Here is a 25408-nt window from a genome sequence, read left to right on the forward strand (position 1 = left end):
TTCTAGCTTTCATAGAATTTTATTTTTTTAGTTTATTAGTTATTTAGATGTTTTATTTTTTAATGTATACATTTTTTCCCACTATTGTTGTTATTTTTGTTATTAATTTCTAGATCTTACCCAGAGTAACCACACTCTAGACTTGCCAGCATGTGTTATGGTTTTCTACCTTTTTTTTCTACCTGGAAGCTAGAGTTTTACATGCTTTCCTGCTAATTCCTCTATGAATTTCAAAAGATGTATGTTTTATTTTATCTATCATTTCTAGGTTTTTTATTGCATGAGGGTTTTGAAATTATGTTGTTTGCCATGTTGCTGGAATCACAGCTCTGCTTTTCTATTTTTATGCCCTATTTCTGAAAATTGGTGCTAGATTTTCCTAGGAAACTTTTACATCTCTGCATTTTCCCCTTCAGACTTTATTTCAGTGGTCAAAAAAGAGTCCTACATTCCAAAGTATGTGTTTTGTATTCCAGCTGATTTGTGAAATTTGATAACACTGATAAGATACTGCTTTTTATTTTGGAATAAGAGCAGCCTTTGTCTCCTGTTTTCTCCTTCATGATGTTAAAGGTGCTTACTGAGGCAGAAGTAAAACAGAGCTCAATTGTCATATACAATTTTCCCTGAAAAGACCTTTGGCTCACTTCAGTGAGTGAATTCAGCTGCCAGATATTTATGTGAGCATTATTCTGAAGGGAAATAAAAACCCTAGACAAAGTTAGTTGAAAAACCTGAGTGATCTTTAAAAAACAGCCTCTTGGAGAAATATTTGGAAAAAAGAAGAGCATCATGAATGTCAGAGCTATAGGAACCCTTACTTGTTTTGCACCCACTCTTTGATTGTTGGTAGAGGAATTGAGCAACCGAGAGGAAAACACAATTGTCTGAAGACATTCTATGCAGGCATAGAACCATGAGTAAAATCTAAATTCTTTCATTTCCTTATTTTTATATTTTTTATTTCCTCCTGACATTTCCTAAACTGATATATTATCCCCCAGTTGTTCCACTGAGGAGTTTGGTGAATGAGACCATAAACTTTCCTTCCCTTGTATAGTATTTCATAAGATTACTTTTAAAAATCAACCTTTTAATCTTTTAAACCAGATCTTTAACTTTTATCTAATTCATAAACTTTACTGTGACAGACAGCCTCTAGGATGGCCTGAATCATCTTTACCTCTTGGTGTTTACTTTCTTGTATAATCCTCTCCCCTATGTACTTGCTTCTAAATACTAGAATAAGGCAAAAGAGATATGTTCCTTCTGTGATTATGTCACATTACATAAGACTCTGTCTTGCTCTCCAGCTCACTCTGGAGACTTTTCTTGTGTGTTTGATGAAGTAAGCTGCCATATTGGGGATGCTCACATGTCAAGGAACAGTAAGAAGCTACTAGAAGCTGAGAATGACCTCCAGCTAACAGCCAGAAAGAAGTCAGATACTCATTCCTTAGCCACAAGGAAATGAATTCTACTAAGAACCTGAGTTATCTTAGAAGTGGATTCTCCCTAGTCAAGTCTAAAGATGAGATTACAGCTTTGCTGACACCTTGATTGCAGTTTTGGGTGGCCCTGACCCAAAGACCCACTGAGCCATGCCTGAACTCCTGACCCACAGATATGTAAGATAATATATCTACATTGTTTTTAACTCCTAAGTTTGTATTAAGTTTTTAATGCAACAATAGATAACTCATACACTTACCATAAAATCTGCTATTCTGATACATTAAAATGCAACCTCATCAATGAATTTTTGGTATACCATTAATGGACCAAATTGAAACTGAAATATACCAGCAGGTGCTTGTCAGCAGGCCAGGGAAATATAATCAACAATATCCTTTTCTGACTGACCAAAACAGATTTGAAGTTTTTAGTAAATTAATTTTGTATAATTCATAAGCATTCATTGAATTAATTCAATAAAAATTTAGTCAACAAGATGCTCTACCAGCACAATTCCAAGTATTTGGCTTGACAAAAATATAATGGCCTAATCTCATGAATCTCTTTAGTTTAAGAAGTGATATTTTCAAAAATCACTTCTCTTTTGTACTTATTTACTTCCCTGGCTACACAAAGGGCCCCCTCTTCAGAACTTTCTCCCTCTCCTCTATATTTCTACTTAATAATAATATTGAGTAGAATAATGGTAATAATATTGAGTAGAGTAAATAATAACATCACATAATTGTAATAGTAGTAGTAATAATAAGTAAGTTTATAATATTTTACGTAATTTTTACTCCTGTCATTTATGCATTCTCTCATTTAACATATTTATTGTATCCTATGTGTAAGGATGGGGTGTTAAAATGAACAAGAGATCATCCTACTTATGCACATTGCCTTATTACTTAATCATCCCTTCACAATAATTATGTGAACTATTGAACTATTCCTTTTATAGAAAAATAAATTTGACTGCTCTCTGTAACTTGAATCTTATTGCCCCAACTGCAAACCCTACATCTTTATTCCTGTCCATTAAAGTGGTCTTTACTGACGTTCCTCCAAAACACCAGACTTATTTTTGCATAGTACTTGGCACTATCTGGATTATATCATGTATTTATTTCTTTACTATCTTCCTTACAGGAGGATATACCTCATTTTGCCTTGTTCATTGCTGTATTCTCAGAGCCTACAAGCATCCTTAGCACATAGTAGATAAATAAATAAATATACATGTATATAAACATTGTAAAGTAAATATTTCTTGAGCAAATACATTGTCTTATTAGAGAAAAAGGATCATGCCGCAAAATGAAAAGAAACAAAGTCCTTCAGTTTTTACTTTTTTACTTGAAGATGTTTCTATTTTCCCCAAGATGTAAATTTAATATTGCTAGGAAAGTGGCAATAAGAGACATAGAGTAGCTTGTAAGGTATATGACATTTAACTCGGTCTTTTAAAAAAAACTTTCAAAAAGATTTTCTTTTTAAAAGCAGTTTTAGGTTCACAGAAAAATTGAGCAAAAAGTCAGAGATTTCCCGTATACTCTCTGCCCCCACTCACACATAGCCTCACCCATTAGCAACATCCCTGCCAGAGTGTACATTTGTTATAATTGATGAACCCACATTAACACATCATAATCACCCAAAGTCTGTAGTTTACATTAGTGTTCACTCTTGCTGTTGTACAATCTCTGAGTTAACACAAATTTATGATGATATGTATCCATCATTATAGTATCCTTCAGAGTCGTTTCACTGCCCTAAAAATCCTCCTAACCCCTGGCAACCCCTGATCTTTTTACTGTCCTCATAGTTTTTTGCCTTTTCCAGAATGTCATATAGTTGGAATCATACAATATGTTGCCTTTCAAACTGGCTTCTTTCACTTGGCAACTCAGTCACTTCTAAAGCTGAAAAAATTGGTATGATTTAAAAACAAACCATGAAACTCTGAACCCTGTGAAGTTATCAAGAAATAAGAAAAACAGGAATCTTTAGTCCTATCTTTTCCCCAAGTGACTCTCTTCCTCTAAAAGTCCTCTCCCTGGGAGAGTGAGACTCTAAAATTAGATCCAGGTCAAGATTAGAGTAAGGTCCAGAATTTTTAGGGTGCTTTGTTATTGAAGCTACCATTTGGAGCAAACAGCTTTGTCCCACCAATTACATATGCTGTGGGCAGGCAAGGCTGCTGAATCCATATGCACTTCCCTCTAGGTCAGGGTAGAAGGCAGTGGCTTGTTTCCTTCCCTATTTTCCCAAGAAGCATGAGCAATGAGAAAGAAGAGGCACTGACTGCTTCTCCCAAACCTCATTCCTTAATCTGGGGGTTACACAGAGCCACACATCTTGTGTATCCACTAAGTCTCAAGTGAAAGGGAGATGAAGAGACTCCCCATGGGAATCCCAAATGGGACAAGTGGCTCTTAGACTGCCACTAGAGAAGAAGCTTATGACTGATATCTGAATCCTGCTTTCAGCTCACCTTGTTGCCCTAGCTCTGGCTCTGAAAGAACAGTCAGCAACATCTCTCTCTTCCATGCCCTAAGCTCCATGTATACTGTTATCTGCCAGGCCTCAGAGGGAGCCTTCTGTGGTTGGGTGACAAGGCACCCTTTGGGTTCCTTGAGTGATGTACTGTCTTGTGAATCTTAAAACATTTTTTTTCAAAGTCAGTGTGACACAGCTTGCCAAATACTAAGCCGATCATATTATGGAGGCCCAGCTGCCAAGATATCACAAGCTATCTCTGGGGGTTAATGAAATCAATACCTTATTAGTTATAAATTGATTGAATTCCATGGTTGATAATGATTTTTAATCAGTAGCATGCCATAATTATGAGATATACACATGCAATACAGAACAAGAGTCGGGGTGAAGAAAGTAAAATGAAAATAGGAATAGCATCTCGCTGAGCAGAGAGGGATTATAAAATGCAGTGCTTAAGAGCCGGCGCTTCATCTCAGCCTGCCTGGATTCTAATCCACACTACAGCTGACTGACTCACTGACCTTGGACACTGTTGCCTTATACACGTAACTGGGCTAATGATAAAACTGCCATATTGGGTTCTTATAAGGATTAAATTAGTTGGTATATATAAGTGCTTGGCTAAATTCTTGGCTTATAGAAAAGCTTTGATAAATGTTAGCTATCTTTATGACTATCGAGTCAATCTATCGTTAGATATAGATATCTCAAATCCTAATAGTACAAGGTTAGAAAGCTAATTCAGCAAATGAATTATTCTTTTAGTTCTTTAATTAAAATTATTAAAAATTCTCTATTTCCATAAGTGACAACATCAGTGGTGGTAATTATAACAGTGATATAAAATGTATGATGCTTTCCAGTGCCCTTGGTTTCCTATCTCAGCAATAGTTGAGAATACAGAGAATGAAAAGACCTTTCCATCCATTTTAAAGTCTGCCTCAATTTTAACATCTGTGATATGGGAAAAACAGTAGTTATCTCTCAGTTTCTGTGAGCATGAAATGTGTTAATATATGCAGAGTGTGTAGAGGAGTACTTGTTTTCTGCTTAGCTTATATTAGTATTATTATTTCTTTAAATGTTAACTAGTTGTTATTTTCTTAAATCTCTGCCAGACTGTAAATAATAGGAGCTGGAATGCAATCAGTTAGAGACTCTGCCATCTGATTAGAGTACTCCAGAGTTACCGAAATAGAGGTTTGTATATTTCTGATGGCTGCCTGGATTAGAGGTGGGATTGACTTTCTGTTAAGGAGGCGGTAAGACGAGCCTGGCCAGGTTTTGACCAGTAGTGAAACCACACTGTGTAGCACTGAGGTCAGATTTTTTGAGATTCCTCAGACTCATAATTAGAGAAGATTTGCATAGAAACGTTTGAATAGTAATAACATTTCTGGCACATTTTAAGTTAAGGTCGGTGCATTAAAATATATATATATATATATATGTATATATATATATGTGTGTGTATATGTATGTATTAATATATTTTTTATCCCCCAGGAAACTCAGAAAATTAAAACATTTTTCTTCTATAAGTACCACTTTAAAATTAAAACTTTCTCTGATAGAAGAGCCAGAATTTTAATTAATCCAGTAGCACTTACTGAATTTACATCTATGTGTGGAATTTCTTTTGAACCATAGTGTAAGATGTGCTTCCTGTTAATTCGTTTCTTTTTAATAGGGATGTTTTTTGTTGTTGTAAATATGTGATTTTTCTTGACAAAACTGCTTTTCATTTGTCTGAAATGAAAAAAATATAAAAAACCTTTTTTTTTTTTCTCTGTTAGCAGGTAAGGCCAATAACAAGAGCTATTATGAGGAATGGTTTTACTCTGAAATAAATTACAGTTACATATAAAGGCTGCTTGGCTGTTTCTCTAATTAAGGAGTGTAAAGCTAGAACTTCTGAGTAAAGCATGGCATCAGAATCACAGTGTCTGGACTGCCCTCTCCTAGTTTTCCATTAGAGACTGCCAAAAAAGGCTACAGAAACACGAGAGCAAACACCACCACTGGAAACTAATGAAAAAGATTTTCATTATTTGAAGACTTGTAGGATAGGATTAAGAAACACAAGCCTGGAACAGACACTTGGCCTTATTAACTGAAACCAGACTAATGGCACCGAAATTACAGAGGAGACTTGGGCCAACCTGGCCCATGGTCTGTCCTTAATTTGGGGTTGCAGTGGCCACACACTCTAGGAAACTAAGCATCTGCTACGCTTCTCAACAGGCGCAGTCTTTTGAATGGGCCAGAGTCATGCCCTGCTTCCTCTGCCCGTCCGCATCTGTGCCTCTCTCTCTAAATCCAAACAAAAACAGAAATACCCGGTAAATGGGCATGGCAATAATTTGTTGCATTCCAAACACCGAAATTTGGATAAACGTAGTGTTGTGGGTAGGAGTAGATACTAGTAGCACCTGAGACTCTTGCATACTGACAAGAGTGTTTTCTTCTCATTTCCACATATTATGGAAAATAAGTCCAATTTTTAAGAATAGACCAGGATGTCTAAAAAAAATAGTAATAATTATTATTTCTAAAAGACTGGGAAAAAGTTATAAAGCAGGGGTAATAATACTACTGGTAGAGATTTAAATTGGTTTAGAAAGTAGTTTGGCATTATCTACTAAAGTTGAAAACAAGCATTCCCTGTGAATCAACAGTTTTTCTCTTAGATACATACTTGATAGAAATGTATGGACAGTTGTATTACAAGATATACACATGAATGCCTATTTTAGCTTTATTTGTAATAATTAAGACTAGAAACAGCCCAAATATCCATCATTAGTAGAAAGCATAAATAAGTTTTGTTGTATTCATAGGGTAATATATTATAACAGTGAAAAAATAAACTACAAATATATGAAAATCAGGGATGGATTTCACACCCATAATATTACATGAAAGAAGCCAGACACAATAGATCACTCATTATATATTTGCATTTACGTAAAGTTTGAAAAGGACAGAACTCAAATATAATGTTGAAGGATATATCCTTTGGTGATAAAACTGAAGAGAAGTGGGAAAATAGTACCATAAATGACAGGATTATGATTACCTTGGGGGAGAGAGGTGCAGAGGGCATCATGATTGAGAGAAAGGATAAAAGGGGGGCATCTGGTGTTTCATGACTTAGGTAGTAGTTATAAAAGTGTTTGTCTTATAATAATTGTTATGCTTCTGTTGCACTTTTTATTTTGTAATAAATCATGTTTCATAAGTATATATAAAGCATATCTGCTTTCCTTTGCTCTAATTCCATATTCACACTAACATCCTTTGGCTTATTTTTCTATGTTTCTATCTGTCTTTGTCCTGAGAAAGATAACATTCCAAAATGTGAAAGGTGTCATCTGGATCATTAGAAAACAAGAAAAATTCCAACAGGAATTAATGCATTGCATACATTTTTTACCTTGTTTTCTTGTGATAATAGCTAACTTTTTCTTAAGTCTTGTAAAGTGAGTCAGATTACATTGAGAATGCTCTGTATGCATTATCTCATTTAGTCATAACAACAATCTTACAATGTTGATAATATTATTATCTTCACTTCAAAGCTACAGGAATTGAGGCTGAGCAATGAAGTTAAATTACATGTCTAAGGACACAGTTAATTAAAACCCAACTCTGTCTGATCCAGAGCTCAATACCTTAACTGTGTCATAACTGCGTTTTACTACCTCAAAGATATGGTTAACAGATAATCAGCAATCACTTGCAGATTAGTGGCAAGATCTAATTTTGCAGTGGCCTGAGGAAGGACTGTGGTAAATTCACCTAGATAATATGACCCTTGATAGCTTCTGATACCCATCAATCAGGTTTCCTCTGGCTATACCCTGACATTCTTCAACTCTGTAACTCAGATCTCTATTACTGCACATGTAAGACAGCAATGTAACTAAACATTTGCAGGCCTATCACTCCATATGTATGCTAAAATCTCTGAAAATATTCAGTGTCTACTTACTTTTATCCCTGGAGTTTAGCACAGCACCTAGCACACATTTGGTGTTCATTAGGTGTTCTTGTTAGATTGAGAAGAATATGCTAGAAAAAATATGCATCTCACAAACAAGCACTTACTGCCATAATTTTATTTGAAGAATACCCTAAAAGGCATTCTCATGCAAATAGGCAGACTTCTATTGCAGTTTTGCAAATGGTCTAAAATCTTTGCAAACCTGAGCCTTAACTTGGGTATTCTCAAGATATTCTTTAGGAAGACAAGCTTTTCTGAAAGTCTCTGTGCTTACAATGCCTTAAATAATTAAGTGGTTTTCAAAGCTGTTGAAAGATTAGGAACCTGATGGATAATCTGCATCCCAGCTTCTCTGAGAAAAGCTAGTTTTATTCTGTCTTCTGGGAACAATAAACATGAAAAACCTGGTGTAAAATGGAATGCATTCCACATTGTAACTGGAAAACAATTCACTGTTCCAGATGAGTCTTGATTTCATGTTTGAACAACCGTTATTATATCAAAAAAAGAGGTGGTTCTTTTGCTGTCTAGATAATAAATTTCCCATCAATTCTGCTTTTAGGCAACAGATTTGAACGTGGGTTAATCAACATCTTGGTTAATGGCTGCCAAGTATGTATTAAAATAAAATGTAATATTCTTAACCTTAAAATTATGTAGAACCTATATTATGTTCTTTATACGTAATTCAGAAGAGATTTCCAAATCTTGCCACGCTTCTTTATTACCATTTTGAAAACTACTTTTCTTTTTGCCTGATAAACTGGTAAAACTCATTATTCATAATTTAGAATGATAAAATAATTAGATACTAAATTAGAATGCTAGTTAATAGAGTTTGTGAACATGTTTACACAGACAGAGACAAAACCTGTGAATAATACATAAGGTCACTTATCATAAAATGATGTAGGTTTTTTGGTTTTTGCTTTTTAAATAGTTAGGCAGTTGCTTCTCTGGGAGAGTTTAACATTTATTTTGCTTAATCTTAGAGTAACAGATAACAATACCTATCAGGGTTCTGCTTTCAGTCCATGCTACTCTTAAAATAGGGAAAGCACATAAAATATTTTAAAACTATCTTATCTTCTCATAGTTTTCCTACCAACCAGTCATGTGATTTCTAGGTCTTCTCATTGAAGGACTTTACCTTCACCTGGGATTAAATATGTTATTATTAATTTAAGATTCAGGTGATACTTAATACTGGACTGGTAGTAAGAGGGTGATACACTTTAAGAAAAAGAAAATGCAGAGGAAAAATTTTATATAATCTTATTTTAGCTCAATCTTTGTTTACATTACCATAGAGATTCCTGGAGGCAGTGGGTCATAGTATAAAAAAGCCATGGCTATTGCAGTTCTGCTACAGTTTTGTGATAATTCATCTTATTTGATTATAATTTGATTTGTGTTAATGTTGGAGGGGAGAGGATGAGAAATGACCACATGATATTTTAATGGCCTTATATTTTTGAGGTTATTCCTACCTGGATACACATAACTATGGATTATTCCCTTCTTTCCTTTCCCTTCTTTCCTTCCCTCCTTCTTCCCATAAATATCTATTAATGCTTACTATGTGTCTGGCCCTGGGTTAGATGTTTGACATACTCTGTGAACAAAACAGTAAAAATTTATCACCTTTGTAAAATTTATATTCCAATAGCATAAGGTAGACAGTAAACAAAAGATAATTAATAAATAAATAATTTAGTGTTATATAACATGTGGGAATTTAACAGTTGCTAAGGAAAATAGATTAGGAAAAGTAGGATCAAGAGTGGAATATCATGGAAAGCAGCTGGAGGGTCTTGAAGAGAGGAGTTACATAATGTCATTTAAAATGCGGAGGATCACTCAAGTGTCTTAACTGTCATGTTGAGAAGAGACTTTAGAGGAGCAAAGACAGAAGCTAGGAGATGAGTCAGACTATTATAATAATGTAGTCAATACGTGATATATCTTAGAAAAGAGTAGTAATGAAGGTGTTAGAAAGTGGTCAGATTCTATATATATTGTGAAGAATTTTCTGATGATCTGAATATTATATGGGTGAAAAGAGAGGAAATAAAGATGACTCGACATTTTTGATCTGAGCAATTTAAAGGATAGATTTGCAACCAATCAGAATAAAGAGGGTTTTGGGAAACATCTGCTTGGATAAAATAAGGAATTCCATTTTGGACAGTCAACTCTGAGATGTCCATTAGACATCCAAGTGAAGAAATCAGGAAGGCAGTTGGATACACAAGCCTATGGATATTAATTATGTAGTCAGCATATAGATTGTTATTTAAAACCATGAGACTGAATGAAATCACAAGGAAGGGAATGCAGATAAAGAAGGCAAGGGAATCAATGACTGTTCCTTTAACAAATCAGAGGAAGAGAGAAATAATCAAAAGCTGAGAACAAGGAACCATTTAAGTAGGAAAAAATCCAAATAAATGAGATGTCTTGGGAGTGCAAAGGAAAAAAACGTATTTCAGGGTGGAGTGAGTGATTCAACTACTGAAAGGTAAAGAAGAGGATAGAAAATTGATTAATGGGATACATCAATGAGTATGTCATTGGTGACGCTGGCCAAAGAAACCTCTGGAGTGGTGGAGGCAAAAGCACTCTAAAGTCTGAAGTTAATTGTGTCTTCTCTGGCCATAAATCCTCAGTGTCTCCATCCTATAGGACCTGTAAATGGCCTTTTGGCCAGTTAGCCTTTTATTACTGCTCAAGCCCCAGACCTAGTAATCTGCACTTATATATGCTTCCTTGTCTTTTTCAATATAGTTGTCAAGACCACCATCAAATAGGTGAGAGTTCTAGTTTCACTATTGCCGTTTCCATGACATCTGGGATGTCACTTAACCTCTTTGGCTTCTGGTGCTCATATCAATATCTACCTTAAAGAATTATGAGAATAAAGCACTTGGCACACTGCCTGGCACTATAGTAAGTGATCAGTTAGTGACAGCTATTATTATCATCATTATTATGCAACTACAAGGCCTTGATGACTCTGCTGGAGTTGTTAGTCACTTTATAGTATCCAATAAAATAATCCTGGGAATCTCAAAATCTTTTCATTCATTGAAGAAAGGGCTATGCAAACCTTCTTGTCCTTGAATGTGGGAGTCTCTAATACCCCCAAATTCACACACATGAACCATTCTCTCTAAAAAGACAGCTCCTGAGCAGCCTAACCTGTCCCTATAGGATGGCAGTCACTCACATATCTTTTTTGTTGCTTCACCTGGATGACTCCTTGGCCACCAGGTTACTCTGGTCCTCACTTTTTGACCTCAAGCTGCAGGTGTGTCCCAAGTAGGCTCCTCCAAAGAAGTTGGAGATGCCTTTGTCTGAAATTATCAGATAGCTCTCCAAATGTTAAGACATTTTTGAATCTCAAGAATGCCTGTAAGGGGAAAAATGGAATAGAGAGTTGGTACAGATATTTAAAAAGCTTGATGGAAAATGTGGAGAAAGAAGGATAATGTATATAATAGTTAAGAACATGGACCGGGAGTCAAACTTGAATTCAAGTAATGCTGGCAAAGTGCCAGCCCCCCGAAAAAAACCATTGTGAAAATCAGTTGATCATAAAAACTAATTTTATTAAAGTTACAGCAAGTAAGGATACCATCTGGGTAGTCTTAGTAGTGTTTTAAAAAGATGAAGTTAGGGAAGAGTTTTCAGAGGGTTCTAGGACCTGGACTGGGGGATTTTAAGGTAAATCTTGCAAGGGAGGAAGTTGGTTGAAAATTGGTCGGAGTCTGTGAAAAACAGCTGGGGTAGGTGGACAGAGCCAGGGGAGGACCTTAAAGAAGTCTTAGTAAGCATGCAATTAGTCTTAATAAGTAGGCTGTTTTAGTTGGATCACAGTCTTATATTCTGGGAGCAAGTATTTCTTGGAACAAGCAGCCCAGGAATTGTTTGGTTTGGTATTGTTGAACATAGGTTTAGGAAAATAATGTCTTATATGAGTATTATTTCATGTAGGAAATTATGTTAATTTTGGTTCTCAATGCTTATGTTGTTTAAACCTTGTCGTCTTTATCTTCAAAATGAAAGTTTGAATACTAAAATATGTAAAACATTTATGTCTGGGCCTGATTTTGAGCAAATATTCAATGTATGTTGGCGATTATTTTTATAGGGTCTTATTGAATAAAACATACGCATTTTGATGCTAACATCAGAGAATCCATGTTCTGGTGTCGGACTGCCTAATTTCAAATCCTAGAACGTCACTTGCTAGCTTGTCTCCTACTGTAGATTGCAAACTTTTAAAATGATCTTTTCTTATCTCACAATTGGAATGTAAAAAACACATTTTTATATTGGATTGCCAATATTCAAACGGAAGTGACTGAAAGCAAAATGTGTGTGCTTATCTAACCCACGCTATTAACAACCCTTGCTTTATTTGCAGAATGACATGAATTACATAGCATCCAGTGGACTTCTATTCAAAGATGGCAAAAAGCGGATTGATTACATCCTGGTTTATAGAAAGTCAAATATACAATATGACAAAAGAAACACATTTGAAAAGAACCTCAGAGCAGAAGGCTTGATGTTAGAAAAGGAGGTATGTGCTTTAATAGTATTAGCTATGTGATATAATATGCTGGAAGAGATATGATCGTTTATGTTTTAGTATAAAAGTGTATAACACGTGGCTTTTTAAAATGTATAGCAGTTATCTCCCAAATGTAAAAGAAATGCATATGTATAGTACTATTTTAAAATATATTCCTTTTTTACTCTACATGTCTCTGTAAATTTAAATATTTTTCAAAGGGCATAACTATTTTTACAATTTTAAAAATTAAAGAAGGAATGATTCTATATAAAGTACAAAACTCTATGAAAAGAAGAACAAAATGTTGAAAGAAAAGAGTTTGCCAAACTGTTAATGTCTAGGTTTTAATATTTTTTGTTTTTAAATTTTTATTTTGTATTGGAGTACAGTTGATTAACAATGTTATTGATAGTTTCAGGTGTACAGCAAAGTAATTAAGTGATTCAGTTAAACATATACATGTATCTATTCTTTTGTGCATGTATCCTTTGAACCATGTTTTTCTCTGGATATATGCCCAGGAGTGGGATTGCTGGATCATATGGTAACTCTATTTTTATTGTTTTAAGGAACCTCCATACGGTTCTCCATACTGGCTCTACCAATTTGCATTCCCACCAACAGTGTTGGAGGGTTCCCGTTTCACCACACCCTATCCAACATTTATATTATTTGTAGATTTTTTGATGATGGCCATTCTGACTGGTGTGAGGTGATATCTCGTAGTTTTGATTTGCATTTCTCTAATACTTAGCAATGATGAGCATCTTTTCATATGCCTCTTGGCCATCTGTATATCTTTTCTGTAGAAATGTCTATTTAGATCTTCTGCCGATTTTTTGCTTGGGTTGTTCATTTTTTGGATATTGAGCTGCACAAGCTGTTTGTAAATTTTGGAGACTAATCCCTTGTCAGTCACATTGTTTGCAAATATTTTCTCCCATTCTGTGGGTTGTCTTTTCGTTTTATTTATGGGTTCCTTTGCTGTGCAAATGCTTTTGAGTTTACTTAGGTCCCATTTGTTTATTTTTGTTTTTATTTCCATTACTCTAGGAAACAGATCAAAAAAAGATATTGCTGCAATTTATGTCAAAGGGTGTTCTGCCTGTTTTCTTCTAAGAGTTTTATAGTGTCCAGCCTTACATTTAGGTTTTTAATACATTTTGAGTTTATTTTTGTGTACGGTGTTAAAGAATTTTCTAATTTCATATTTTACATGTAGCTGTCCAGTTTTCCCAGCACTACTTATTGGAGAGAATGTCTTTCCTCCATTGTACAGTCTTGCCTCCTTTGTCATAGATTAATTGACCATAGGTGCGTGGGTTTATTTCTGGGTTTCTATTCTGTTCTTTTGATCTATATTTCTGTTTTTGTGCCAGTATCATACTGTTTTGATGATTCTAGCTTTGTAGTATAGTCTTAAGTCAAGGAGCCTGATTCCTCCAGCTCCATTTTTCTTTCTCAAGATTGCTTTGTCTATTCGGGGTCTTTTGTATCTCCACACAAATTTTAAGATTTTGTTCTAGTTCTGTGAAAAATGCCATTGGTAATTTGATAGGTATTGCATTGAATCTGTAGATTGCCTTGGGTAGTATAGTCATTTTGACAATATTGATTCTTCCAATCCAAGTGTATGGTATATCTTTCCATCTGTTTGTGTCATCTTCAGTTTGAACTATTTCTTCTTAATCCTGTTTCTTTTATGCTTTTAAAAAAGACTGTATTTTTTAGAGCAGTTTAAGGATCATAGTAAAATTGAGAGGAAGGTACAGAGATTTCCCATATACCACGTTAACCCACACATGGCCCTTTTATCATTATGTAAAGCCCTTCTTTATCCCTCATAACAGTCCTTTCTTCAAATGCTTTTTTTTAGTGTTCTTTAAGGAAAGCTATTTTTTTCAAGTGAGACAATAAAAGTAACAATGCTCACTAGGAAAAAAATGAAAAATAGAAAGGATATAACACATAACCCTCACTCTTATTATCCAAAAATAACCACTCGTGCTATTTTAAACATTCTAGGGTTTTTTTAAAAAATGTATTTATAACCTTACAGAAAGAAAAAAAACAATGTAAAAAATCAGAAGTATAACAATGTACAAAATAAAAAGTCAAAGTGCACATCTACCATCTCTCAAATCATACCCTTTTCTCCTTTGGTAGCCTTGCTAATAATACCTTGAATTATCCTGTTCAGTGCCCCTCAATATATTTTCTATGTATATACAAACACATATAAATTTTTTACATAAAATTAGTCATGGTATACTTACTATTCTGCTATTCAATTCTGTTGTTTAACAATGTATTATGGATATCTTAAATTGCAGTGTATTTAGATCCAACTCATATTTTTTACTCAGATGCCTAGTATTAAATTTGGTGATTTAGCCAACTGTTCCCTTACTGAGAGAAAAAAATTAAATTAAGGATTTGAGGGACCCCTAAATTACCACTGATTGGATTTAACTACTTTACCAATATGTAGATTGACAAGGTCAAAATCTTTGATGATTTATTTGCTTAAATATCTGGATAATTGCTAATAAGCTTTATCAATGGAATAGAGTGGTCACCCAAATTTTTATATGATATTGGAAACCACCCCTACTTTTTTGTTACCACGGGACATCTCTTGTGATTAGTTATCTGAGGAACATCCATAGGAAATACTGAACTATAACTCAAGGTGGCCCTAGCAAAACTAATCCATTTATACTTATTAAAACTCTTTTACTATGTATAAAATAACAACCATACACTGCCTTGACTCTTTATGAGGTAAGGATTTATTCACACACTGCCTAGTGTTACAGAATTGGGCAAGTGGAATTCTGATCTCAGTTTCTACTGACTCCTTTAGTTGTGTTTCCTCTGGGAATTTTAACCCAGAATATCCATATCACTAGTGATTAATTCATTTGGGAAGTATTTATTGAAAAAATCTTATGAACTCAAGTCTTGTGATAGGTTTTTATTAATTTAATTTCCTTGTGATTTCTCAAAATCTCCATACAAACAGAATCAATCAAGTGATTGATTGTCATCTGTTCCCAGAGCAGTTTATACATGCTTGCTATTATAATACTGGTAGTTATTTTGCTCATGTATTTATAATTATTTCTTAATTCAGCAAGTAATTTTGACAGATTCCATGAAGATGTTGGAGATCAGGTGAGTTAAGCAGACCACACTCCACTCCTGCCTTCACTGAACATACAGTCTGTGGAGGAGTCAGTCATGAAAATTGTTTACTTGTAAAAGAGATGTAACTTGGCTCACAGTCTCCACCTAGTTTTCTTGGTGGAAAGTCCAGATTCTCTTGTGTGTGTTCCTCTCCCTTGCTCCTCCAAGTTTTCCCAAGAATAATACTGGATGTTATTCATCCAAAAGGGGTTTTGTTTTGCTTTTAAGGGAAATCCATTCATTCTTGAGCTCCCACTCTTCAGTTACTGCCAAAAGATTCCCACTTTTCTTAAAAAAAGCATCATGTCCCATTTTTTTTTCTATTTTTTCTAGAAAAAAAGTACACATGTTTACTTTTGTTCCTGGACAAATGGCTTTTCATTCTAGGTTCCATAATTACAGCTCTTTTAAGTTCACATTCACATGATTAGGATTTGGTCCCCACAGTTCAATAAAGTGCCAGGACAGCTGGCCAGAAAGGGTATTCAACCTCAGCTGCACATTTCATTGGAATGACCATCCCCACAAACTGTAGCCATCGTGTTCATACAAGTTACCAGGCTCTACTTCCCCTTTCCTTCTATTTACCTCCTCATAGAGATAAATGACTTATTTTTTTGACACTGGGAAGAGTTAAGGCTACCCCAGTTCTGCAGAATAGATGATATTAGTTTTGTGGCAGAGTTGAGGAATTTGTATATCTTCCCTCCAGAAAGGCCCTAAAAGCCATATGAAATTTGATACAAAAATCTCTAAGAAACTCTGCCAACCCAAACAAAGGAGAGTGCTACAAATTTTTTTTAAAAAATCTTGTTATGCTCTTTCCACTTGACTAGTACTTGCATATCTAAGAGGATATTTAGGTGGCTTTGCAAAATAAAGCTATTCTAATCCAAGGTGATTTTCAATCTCTACTTATTAATATAAAGTCTAAAATCCTTCCTTACAATACCCTTTATAAATTCAAATCATGTTAAGTGACCTAAAAGAGAAGCAAATGGTGCTAGAATGGCTTATAAGGAGGTCAGTAATCTAATCTTGAGGATGAGGAAAGACAAGAAGGAAAGGGAGAAGTGAAATCAAAGAAATAAACTTTGAACTGAGATTTGGAAAATGAAATAGTTAAAGTAGGTGGATAAAAGGGATAGATGTTTTCATCTATGAAACCAGTATTGAAATCTGGTTTTCAATACTGGCTGCACATTAGAATCCCCTGAGGATCTTTTAAACCCTTGATGCCAGACTCCACCATAGCATGGATCAACTGAATATCAGTATGGCGGTGGGAGAAAGAACACTGGTATTTTTAATACCAGAAATAAAAAGTACTAAATGAGTTTGGAAAGAATGGTTAGGGTTAAGTAATTCCATTTTGTAGTTTAAGACTTTTGATGATTTTCTTAGGAAAAATGGGAAGCTGCTGAATGATTTAAGCAGGCAGTATCATGACCATATTTGTTTTCAAAAATGAAACCTTAGATTGCTGAAAAGAGTATAGATTTAAAAGCAAGACTGGATATGCACAGAGATCATGGGTGGCATTAGAAATGGAGAGAAATGACTAGATCTGATAGATATTTAAGTTAAAATATAGATATTTGGTGGTGGTTTGGATATGGTAGAAAGAGAAAAGATTTCAAGGATAACTTGGGCTTGTGACTTGAGCAATTTCTTTAATCATTCAAGGAACATTAATGAAGTACCTATTATATGCTACATTCTGGGGACAAATAGAAACCAAGATAAAAATGGGCCACGTTCCCATGGGAGGAAAAAAACCATAAATATACAAGAAAATGACATGGCAAGGAATATTACCAGTAATTAAAACAGAATAGTATTATATAGAGAGTGTGACTAAGTAGCTATGTTAGCATGTGTGATGTGAAAGAAAGTAATCTGAATGAAAAGGAGTCCATCATGTGGAAGATAAGGGAACAGAAAACTATTTGCAGAAGGAATAGCCAGTATAAAATTGCTGGCCATCAGAAGAGAGCTAATTTGGGGAGAAAGTGGAATGGGATTTTGGGACTGAAGATCATAAGCTTGTAATTGAGGTACCATTGAGAAGTAGAAGTAAAAATGTTTGAAATTTGTGTCTAGAGCCCAAATGAGGAGTCTAAACTGAAGGTAAATGCTTTAGCCTTTATAATATAGATGGTAATATAAGCTGTGTATTAGTACGAAATCACTGAAGAGAATGGAAAAAAAAAAATAGCCTAAGAGTGAGCCTGTAAAAAGTAGGAAAGGAAAATAGACAGTTGAAGGAGTTGGATGTAGGTGGAAGAAGAAGAGATGAGGAGTTGCAGGGAAGATTGGTTATCAGGGTAAAATACGCTAAGAAATCAAGTAAGACAAGAAAGAGGCCCACTTAGTTGGAGAATGTGGAGATCTTTAGTGAAATCAGTGAGAATCATTTCTCTGAGGAGATGGGCTTGGAAGCTAGACTGTCATGAATTGAAGAGTGACTAGATAATGGAAAAATAGAGGCTGCAGCAAATATCATCAACCAACTTGCTCATCTGTGAATGGGAGGATGAAGAGCAAGAGCCAGAGAGGGAAATGAGGTCTCATGAGGTTTCACTTCTTTCTTCCTGTTTTCATTTTTTCTTATATGAGATGTGTAAATGATGATGGGGAAGATCCAGGAAAGAAGGGTGAATGGAGAGAGGCAGGAAGAGAAGGGAAGAGAAGGAAAGGGAAGAAATGGAAGAGAAAGATCGAGGAAACAGAAGACAGATGAGATAAAAAATTAAAAGGTTTTTGGGGAAGGATGAAGGGGGAGATCCAGTATAGAGTTAGAATATCAAGTGTAATATCAAGGAAAATTAAGATTTCTAAATTGTATTTTAAAGTTAACTTTCTGCAGTTATTTGTTTTGGTTGCCAAAGATATTTTTACTTATGTTCCTAATTCTAAGAGTAATGACATTGATTTTTTAAATGGTTGAGTTAATTAGGACTAAATTAATTATCACAATGTTAATGTGTAAAGTCAACCTGCTATGACAAACACAGTTTAAGTGAACAAAACATGTTTATATAATAAGCATGCTGGGACTTCCCTGGTGGCACAGTGGTTAAGAATCCGCCTGCCAATTAAGGGGACACGGGTTCGAGCCCTGGTCCAGAAAGATCCTGCATGCTGCAGAGCAACTAAGCCCATGTGCCACAACTACTGAGCCTGTGCTCTAGAGCCCACGAGCCACAACTACTGAGCCCACATGCCACAACTACTGAAGCCTGCATGCCTAGAGCTCATGCTCTGCAACAAGAGAGGCCACCACAATGAGAAGCCTGCACACTGCAACAAAGAGTAGCCCCTGCTCACCACAACTAGAGAAAGCCTGTGCGCAGCAACAAAGACACAATGCAGCCAAAAATAAATAAATAAATAAATAAATAAATAAATAAATAAATAAATAAGTAAATAAATAAAATAAGCGTGCTATCACTATATCATGAAAAAGTATTGTCTTAAAATTTCCGCAAGATTGTTTGACACTGTTTATATTGATTTTCTATTGCTGCTTAACAACTCACCACACATTCATCAGCTTAAAATAAAATCCATTTATTAGCACACAGTTCTGCAGATCAGAAGTTTGGGCATGGCATGGCTGAGCTCTTGGCTCTGTTTCTCACAAGACTTAAATCAGTGTGTTGGTTGGGCTTGCATTCATACCTGGAACTCAGGATACTCTTTCAAGCTTATGTGGTTGTGGTAGGATTCAGTTCCTTGTGGTTGTAGGACTGAGTTGCCCATCTCCTTGCTAGCTATCAGCCAGGTACCTCTCTCAGCTCCTAGAGGCCATTCTCATTTCTTGCCGCATGCCCCCCACCATTTTTCACAAGGGAGACTCTCCCTTGTGTCCCTCTGCTGTTTTGAATCTCTCTTGCCAGGAAAAGCCCAGTCCTTTTTAGGGACTTATCTGCAGTGGAAGACAATATCTCTTTTTTAAAAGCAAATGTGCCATATAATAGAACTTAATCATGGGAGTGAATATGCCATAATATTCACAGATCCTGGAGATTGTACAAGACAAGGACAGTAGGGCATGAGGATCTTAGAGGACTTCTTAGAATTCTGCCACTATTAAAAAAAAATCAATATCATGTGTATCGCCCTTTTAAGCAAACAAACATAGAAAGATACTTAACTCCATGATTACAAGATAGAACCGAGATATATTTTTAGTTTAAACCTTATGTTAACTGATGACTAACTGGTATCTAAATACTTGTAGCTATCTGAACTATCAAATCCAGCGTTTTGCATTATCATAAACATTTATTTCTTCTTAAAGTTTCTACTATTATAGGCTGTGAGCTTTGTTTGCAACTTAATTTTAATAACTATTAAATTGAAAATATTTAGGGCTTGTGGCAGGTGGAAAGGGAAAATGAAATTGTGAAAATGTCAGCAAGTATTGGATTTGTTAGCTGAAAAATGGGAGTATTCCCTAGGGAACAAGTTCCCATTTTTAAAATTTATATTCCCCAGAGTTGAGCACTGAGCCTGACACAGAGTGCATCTCAAATCTTCATTAAATTGCATGTTGATGTGGACAGTTTCTAGATAATCACATCATCAGCAGATAATGATCCATATTTGAAGACCGTATAAATGAATAGGTAGATGATCTGTAACTGTCAGGATAGGTGCTTCATTATCCAAGTGTATTTCCAGATTATATCAGCATTTTGTCTTTATCTTAGACTTAATACCGTGAGCTACCATATTCTTTTTTTTCTTTTTTCAGCTCTCTGCCACCAACTTGTAGAGTGACTGTGTAAAAACACATTTTAAAATTTCCTTTTCTCTCAAGAATGAATCTTCTACCTCTTGAGAATTTTGGATGGAATAATTAAATAATAATGTGAAGTGTGAAGGCGGTGGGTGCTTTGTTCCCTTGGAAAAGCCTGCCTGCATCAGAGCTAAGCAGAATAGTGCCAGATTGGGAGCTTCTGATTCCAAGGGAGAAAGTAATTTTTCTCCCTGCTAACACCAGCCCTTCACCAACCTCCTGCTCAGTAGCTGCAAGAAAATAAAACTACTTTGTTTTTTGTTTTTTTGGTTTTTAAGTAGAGGTACAACAAAAGAGAAATTAAGCTGAGGAAATTATAAGAGAAGACAATTTATGTTGCTTGGAAAAGATATATATATATATTTAAAGTTAAGACATACAAAATTAGAAATGTTCTAGCTGTATGTGCACTCAGCTTGACGTTTCATTCATCAATGGTAGAATTAATGAAGTAACATCCTTCTAAAGCATCTCCTTTATTTGAATGTAATAGATTTTTTCACATCTTAAGGGTTGACAGGAATGAATTAATAATCAGTGCTAAGCTAGCTATTCATGATGCTAATTTGAATCCTGACATAGTACCTCTTCCAGAATAATTCTGGTTTATTTACTTTCTTGTCTTCATCAGCTCTTGCTTAGGTACACGTTACATAGAATGTGTACTCAAAGTAAGTTAACTCATTCATTCATTCATCCACTCAACAAATGCTTAGTAACTACTATATGCCTGGCATAGAACTAGGTGCTCAGTAGACATAAATGAACAAAGTGAAAATCCCTTCTCTCATGGCATTTACATAAATAGACTCATTCATTAGAAGATAATAAGTACTATAGGAAAAAATAGAGTGAGGTAAGAATGGTGGGGTGAGGGCAGAAAGTCATAGTAAGTGACCAAATGATGGAAGTAGAGTGAATGAAAGGGAGATTAGTAGGAGAGTGGATTCACAAGATATTGAAGGTGAAATTATAGAAGGTTGTGTAGGTCATTGGAAAAACTTTGGTTTTTACTCTGATTGAAATGGGGTTCTGAGAAATTATATGATTTGAGTCACGTTTTAAAGAATAACTCTGGCCATTGTGCTACGAATAGACTACTGGGGGCAAGAATGTGAGCAAAGCCTCTGTTAGAAAGCACTGTAGAAATCTAGGCCAGAGATGGTGGTGACTTAGGCCAGGGTGGTGGCTGTGGAGGAAGTCGGGAGTGACCAGATTCTAGCTGTGCGTACCGTAAGGTAAAACAAATCAGGAACCAAGTGGTAGTATGAAACCCAGGTTCTCCCGGTGTGGAGGCTAAACCTTCCCAGGTCTCTCCCAATACCCATGCATGTATTAGTCACTCCTTCTTCATGCTGCTAAAATATTCTGGCAACCAAGATGCCTAGGTTCAAGAACCATGATGCTCTGTGGGAGAGTATGATCTTCATTCATACTAGAATAAGGCTCAGCTCCTGAGAAACTATTTTTTGTGTCCCAACATCTGCTTATTCAACAATAGAGATCCCTGCTTTCAAACTGTGTGAAACCATTGGAGGGAATGCAATAACCTAACATCAGTGCATTTCTCAAGGGATTGGTTGTTGTCTTAAATCATCCGACATGTAGAATGTGTCATTCTGGTATAGATTGATTTTTGTCTGAGTCTGGACTCATTCATTTTCATAGAGGTCTCACTTCCAGATTCTGGGGGGGAAATAAGCACTGAATATGTTTTCTGTCATCTTGAGGATCTCATTTTCTCTGTCCTTGAATAACTGCTGAAAAAGAACCCACATCTCCCCACGAACTAAACAATGACATAAAGGCATAGGGCACTTTAAATACATACAGAGGAAAGAGAGAAATTTTCCAAAGAAACTTTAGTCTATAGAAATACAGTGTTATTACAATTTATACCATTTATATTACCAAAAGAAAATATTTAACTCTTCAATCACTTGATTCAAGTCACTCTACTTCAGAGTTTTCCCCAAATCATAGGTTGTTACTGGCTTTTTACTTGTATAATTCATAGCCTACTATAGAAGGCCTATAAAATCAAGGGAAGGTTCCACCAAAGATGACTCAGGTAGCCATTTACTGAGAAAAAGAAAAAAGAGGAAGATTCTAGTGAAGTTTTGAAATTAGCCATTATTTTGACCATGGTCTGATTTGAGAGGCATGCTCTTAACTGAGAATGAACATTCTGGGTAAACCTCTTATACTTGGGCCCTTTATAGTACAGTCTCTCATAAGACTCACAACTCTGTGAGTTAAGACCATTCTCTCCATATCCCAGGAGAGAAAACTGAGGATCAGAGGGATAGGTAACTTCCCCAAGGTCCTAGAGCTAGTAGATGCTAGAGATGGAGTTTGTACTTACCTCTTTGTGATTCCAAACACTATGTTCTTTCTTCCATACCATGTGATTTCTTCTAAGTAGGCAGTTAGGATTAAATAAATATATTTACATTGTGCTTGGTGAGTGAAAGGCAAGTTGGTGTAACACCAGTAGCCGACACCATCATTTCAAAAAAAGGATATTTGTTATCACTTTGAATATAAGAACTTTTGTATGGATAAAACAGGAAAAACTATAATAAAACATGAAATGATCCTTTCACTTGCCTCACATGAGGGAGTCATTTAAATAGGTGAATGCCTATGTTTTATATGTTTTAGAAAGACTTTTTTTGTCTTTACCACTCCTGCACAGAAACCTTTCAAGCAAGTCTGGGGCAGTTACTAAAAAGAGCCTGGAGATATCAACATCATAATTATTCTTTTTTTCCTTGATCAGTGACAGATTTCTAGCTGAGTGAAAAAGATGTATTTTTAAATAAAAAGTTGTTTGAATGAATTAATCCTCATTTTAAAAGTTATACACATTATTTCCTCAAGCGTAGCTAAAGTGTGCAAACTTAGTCTGAATTCAAAGGCCTTTAGATATTTAACACCTACTATGCCTTCTGTCATTGTTAATTTTTTTTATCATTCTTTAATTTAAAACAAACATATTCGAAGTAGGAAAGTCCTTTGGAAATTGCACAGGAAGCATCTTTTGCTATTTTCCCCTGGTGATTTGAAAAATACCTAGTACCTCAATAAACTATAAAGAAAAAATAACACATGGTCCAAAATTTTGGAAAGTCTGTTTACTTTATTTACCTTCTTGGATATTTTAGCAAGTACCTGCATATTAAAATGTCTCACAAGTCCTCTAGTGAGAAACCCTAAATTGTCTTGACCTTGGAATGATCCCCCCTTTTTTCATAATACTTAAGGGAACAAACACTTCCAAACGCTAATCTGTGAAAGTGCCTGTCCAGTGTCAATGGTGATCAGCCTGCTGTCTACACCTGAGTATTATTCCAATGATTGTCCCATGGATCTCTAATACTACTGTTTTAAAATGTGGGTACTACAAATTTGAAGTATGTTCTGGCAAATTCATGGAATTAGCCATATCTAAAACATAGGGCTTTTTGAATATATGAATATAAAATTGTACAGTTTAATTTTTAAATATATAATTTTAAATTAGACTGATAAATTTCTTCCATACTTTTGAGCCTTTAAGATTGTTATGTTTCTTGAGATGTTCCATCTAGTTGAAATTTAAAGGAAAAATGTTAACCAAGTGGAGTCCAGCTGTATGTAACCTGACATGTGTGCCTAAATGGAAGCGAAGAGCAGTTCTTCCTTGACATAATTCAGCTTCTCTAATCATTTGAGGAATAAGCTCTGTGGAATTCAGTGCTACAGTGGCCACAAACTTCTTTCTTGCTCTATGGGCCTCAGATATTGTAGGAATTTCAGAAAATAACTGTCTAGGCTTTTTTTTTTAAAGTATAATATGAACATTAATGATATATAATGACAAAATGGTCAATTATTTAGTTACTTATTTTAGACTACTGGACCAAATCTAGGAATCTTGATGATTATCTGGTTCAAAAAGGCGTCTGATTCTCTGTTAGTGGTATGAGAAAAATATTCAGAACAGTGGAATCCAATTCTGGGAATTCTTAAGAATTAGACCAGAGTACTCAATTTTGTTAAAAGCTCCTTAGATAATTCTGATGCACACTTGATTCTGCTTAAAAACCTCTTGTCTAGATCAAAGACACAAAGTCTTATGATCTCTTGCAGGAAACAGTATACTAACCTGTTAAGATTCGAGTAAGCGTGCAAATTTGACAGCTCTGTAAGGCTATGGACTTGTAGGATTTTTACTCTGTTTATCCCCAGGATTTTCATAGGACCTCTCAAGGAGTAATTACTCAATAAATTGTGTTAGAAGAATAAGTGAATGAATAACTGGTAGCAACCATCAGTGTTGTTTTTACCACTACCACCGCTGCCCCCCACCCCGCCGCCCCAGAGCAGGAAAGAGAGGATCATGAGAAGGTGTCAAACAAGAATAACTTCAGATTCCTAATTGGCTCATGATTGTTCTGATTGGGGATTCTGGATCTTGATAATGATCAAGGGAAGAAAATGCACTAACTCACATGGATGATTATTTCTTGCATATGATGGCATTAGTACATTTTGATTAAGGTATTTCTGTATTAAGAAATTTATTCATATAAATTCCTTTTAAATGTGTGATAATGATTCATGTGTAGACAAGGGGACAATGTCCTTCCCTCTCAGATCAAATTATGGCATGATATTATCAGCTCTGATTCTAAGTGGTGTCTGTTCTGCTGTCCTTTGCAGCCAGCTGTTGCAAACCCTGATATCATGTTTATTAAAATTCATATTCCATGGGACACGCTGTGCAAGTATGCAGAGAGGCTGAATATCAGGATGCCCTTCAGGTACTTTCACATTTTATTTCATCCTGTCTCAATGTATATTAAGATGATCCTGATTT

At 35.3% G+C, this 25408-nt stretch overlaps 1 protein-coding gene across 1 annotated transcript in view; it reads left to right on the forward strand.

The window, feature by feature from the left end:
* ANO3 (anoctamin 3) overlaps window positions 1–25408 on the forward strand; it is a 200359-nt gene that overhangs the window by 68665 nt on the left and 106286 nt on the right. Inside the window, exons 4-5 of the mRNA XM_036861881.1 lie at window positions 12396–12554; window positions 25252–25352. Coding sequence (XP_036717776.1) covers window positions 12402–12554; window positions 25252–25352 — 254 coding nt within the window. The 5' untranslated portion in view covers window positions 12396–12401. The remainder of the gene's footprint in view (window positions 1–12395; window positions 12555–25251; window positions 25353–25408) is intronic.

This window comes from Balaenoptera musculus, chromosome 8 (assembly GCF_009873245.2).
Source record: "Balaenoptera musculus isolate JJ_BM4_2016_0621 chromosome 8, mBalMus1.pri.v3, whole genome shotgun sequence".
Taxonomy (NCBI): Eukaryota; Metazoa; Chordata; class Mammalia; order Artiodactyla; family Balaenopteridae; genus Balaenoptera; species Balaenoptera musculus.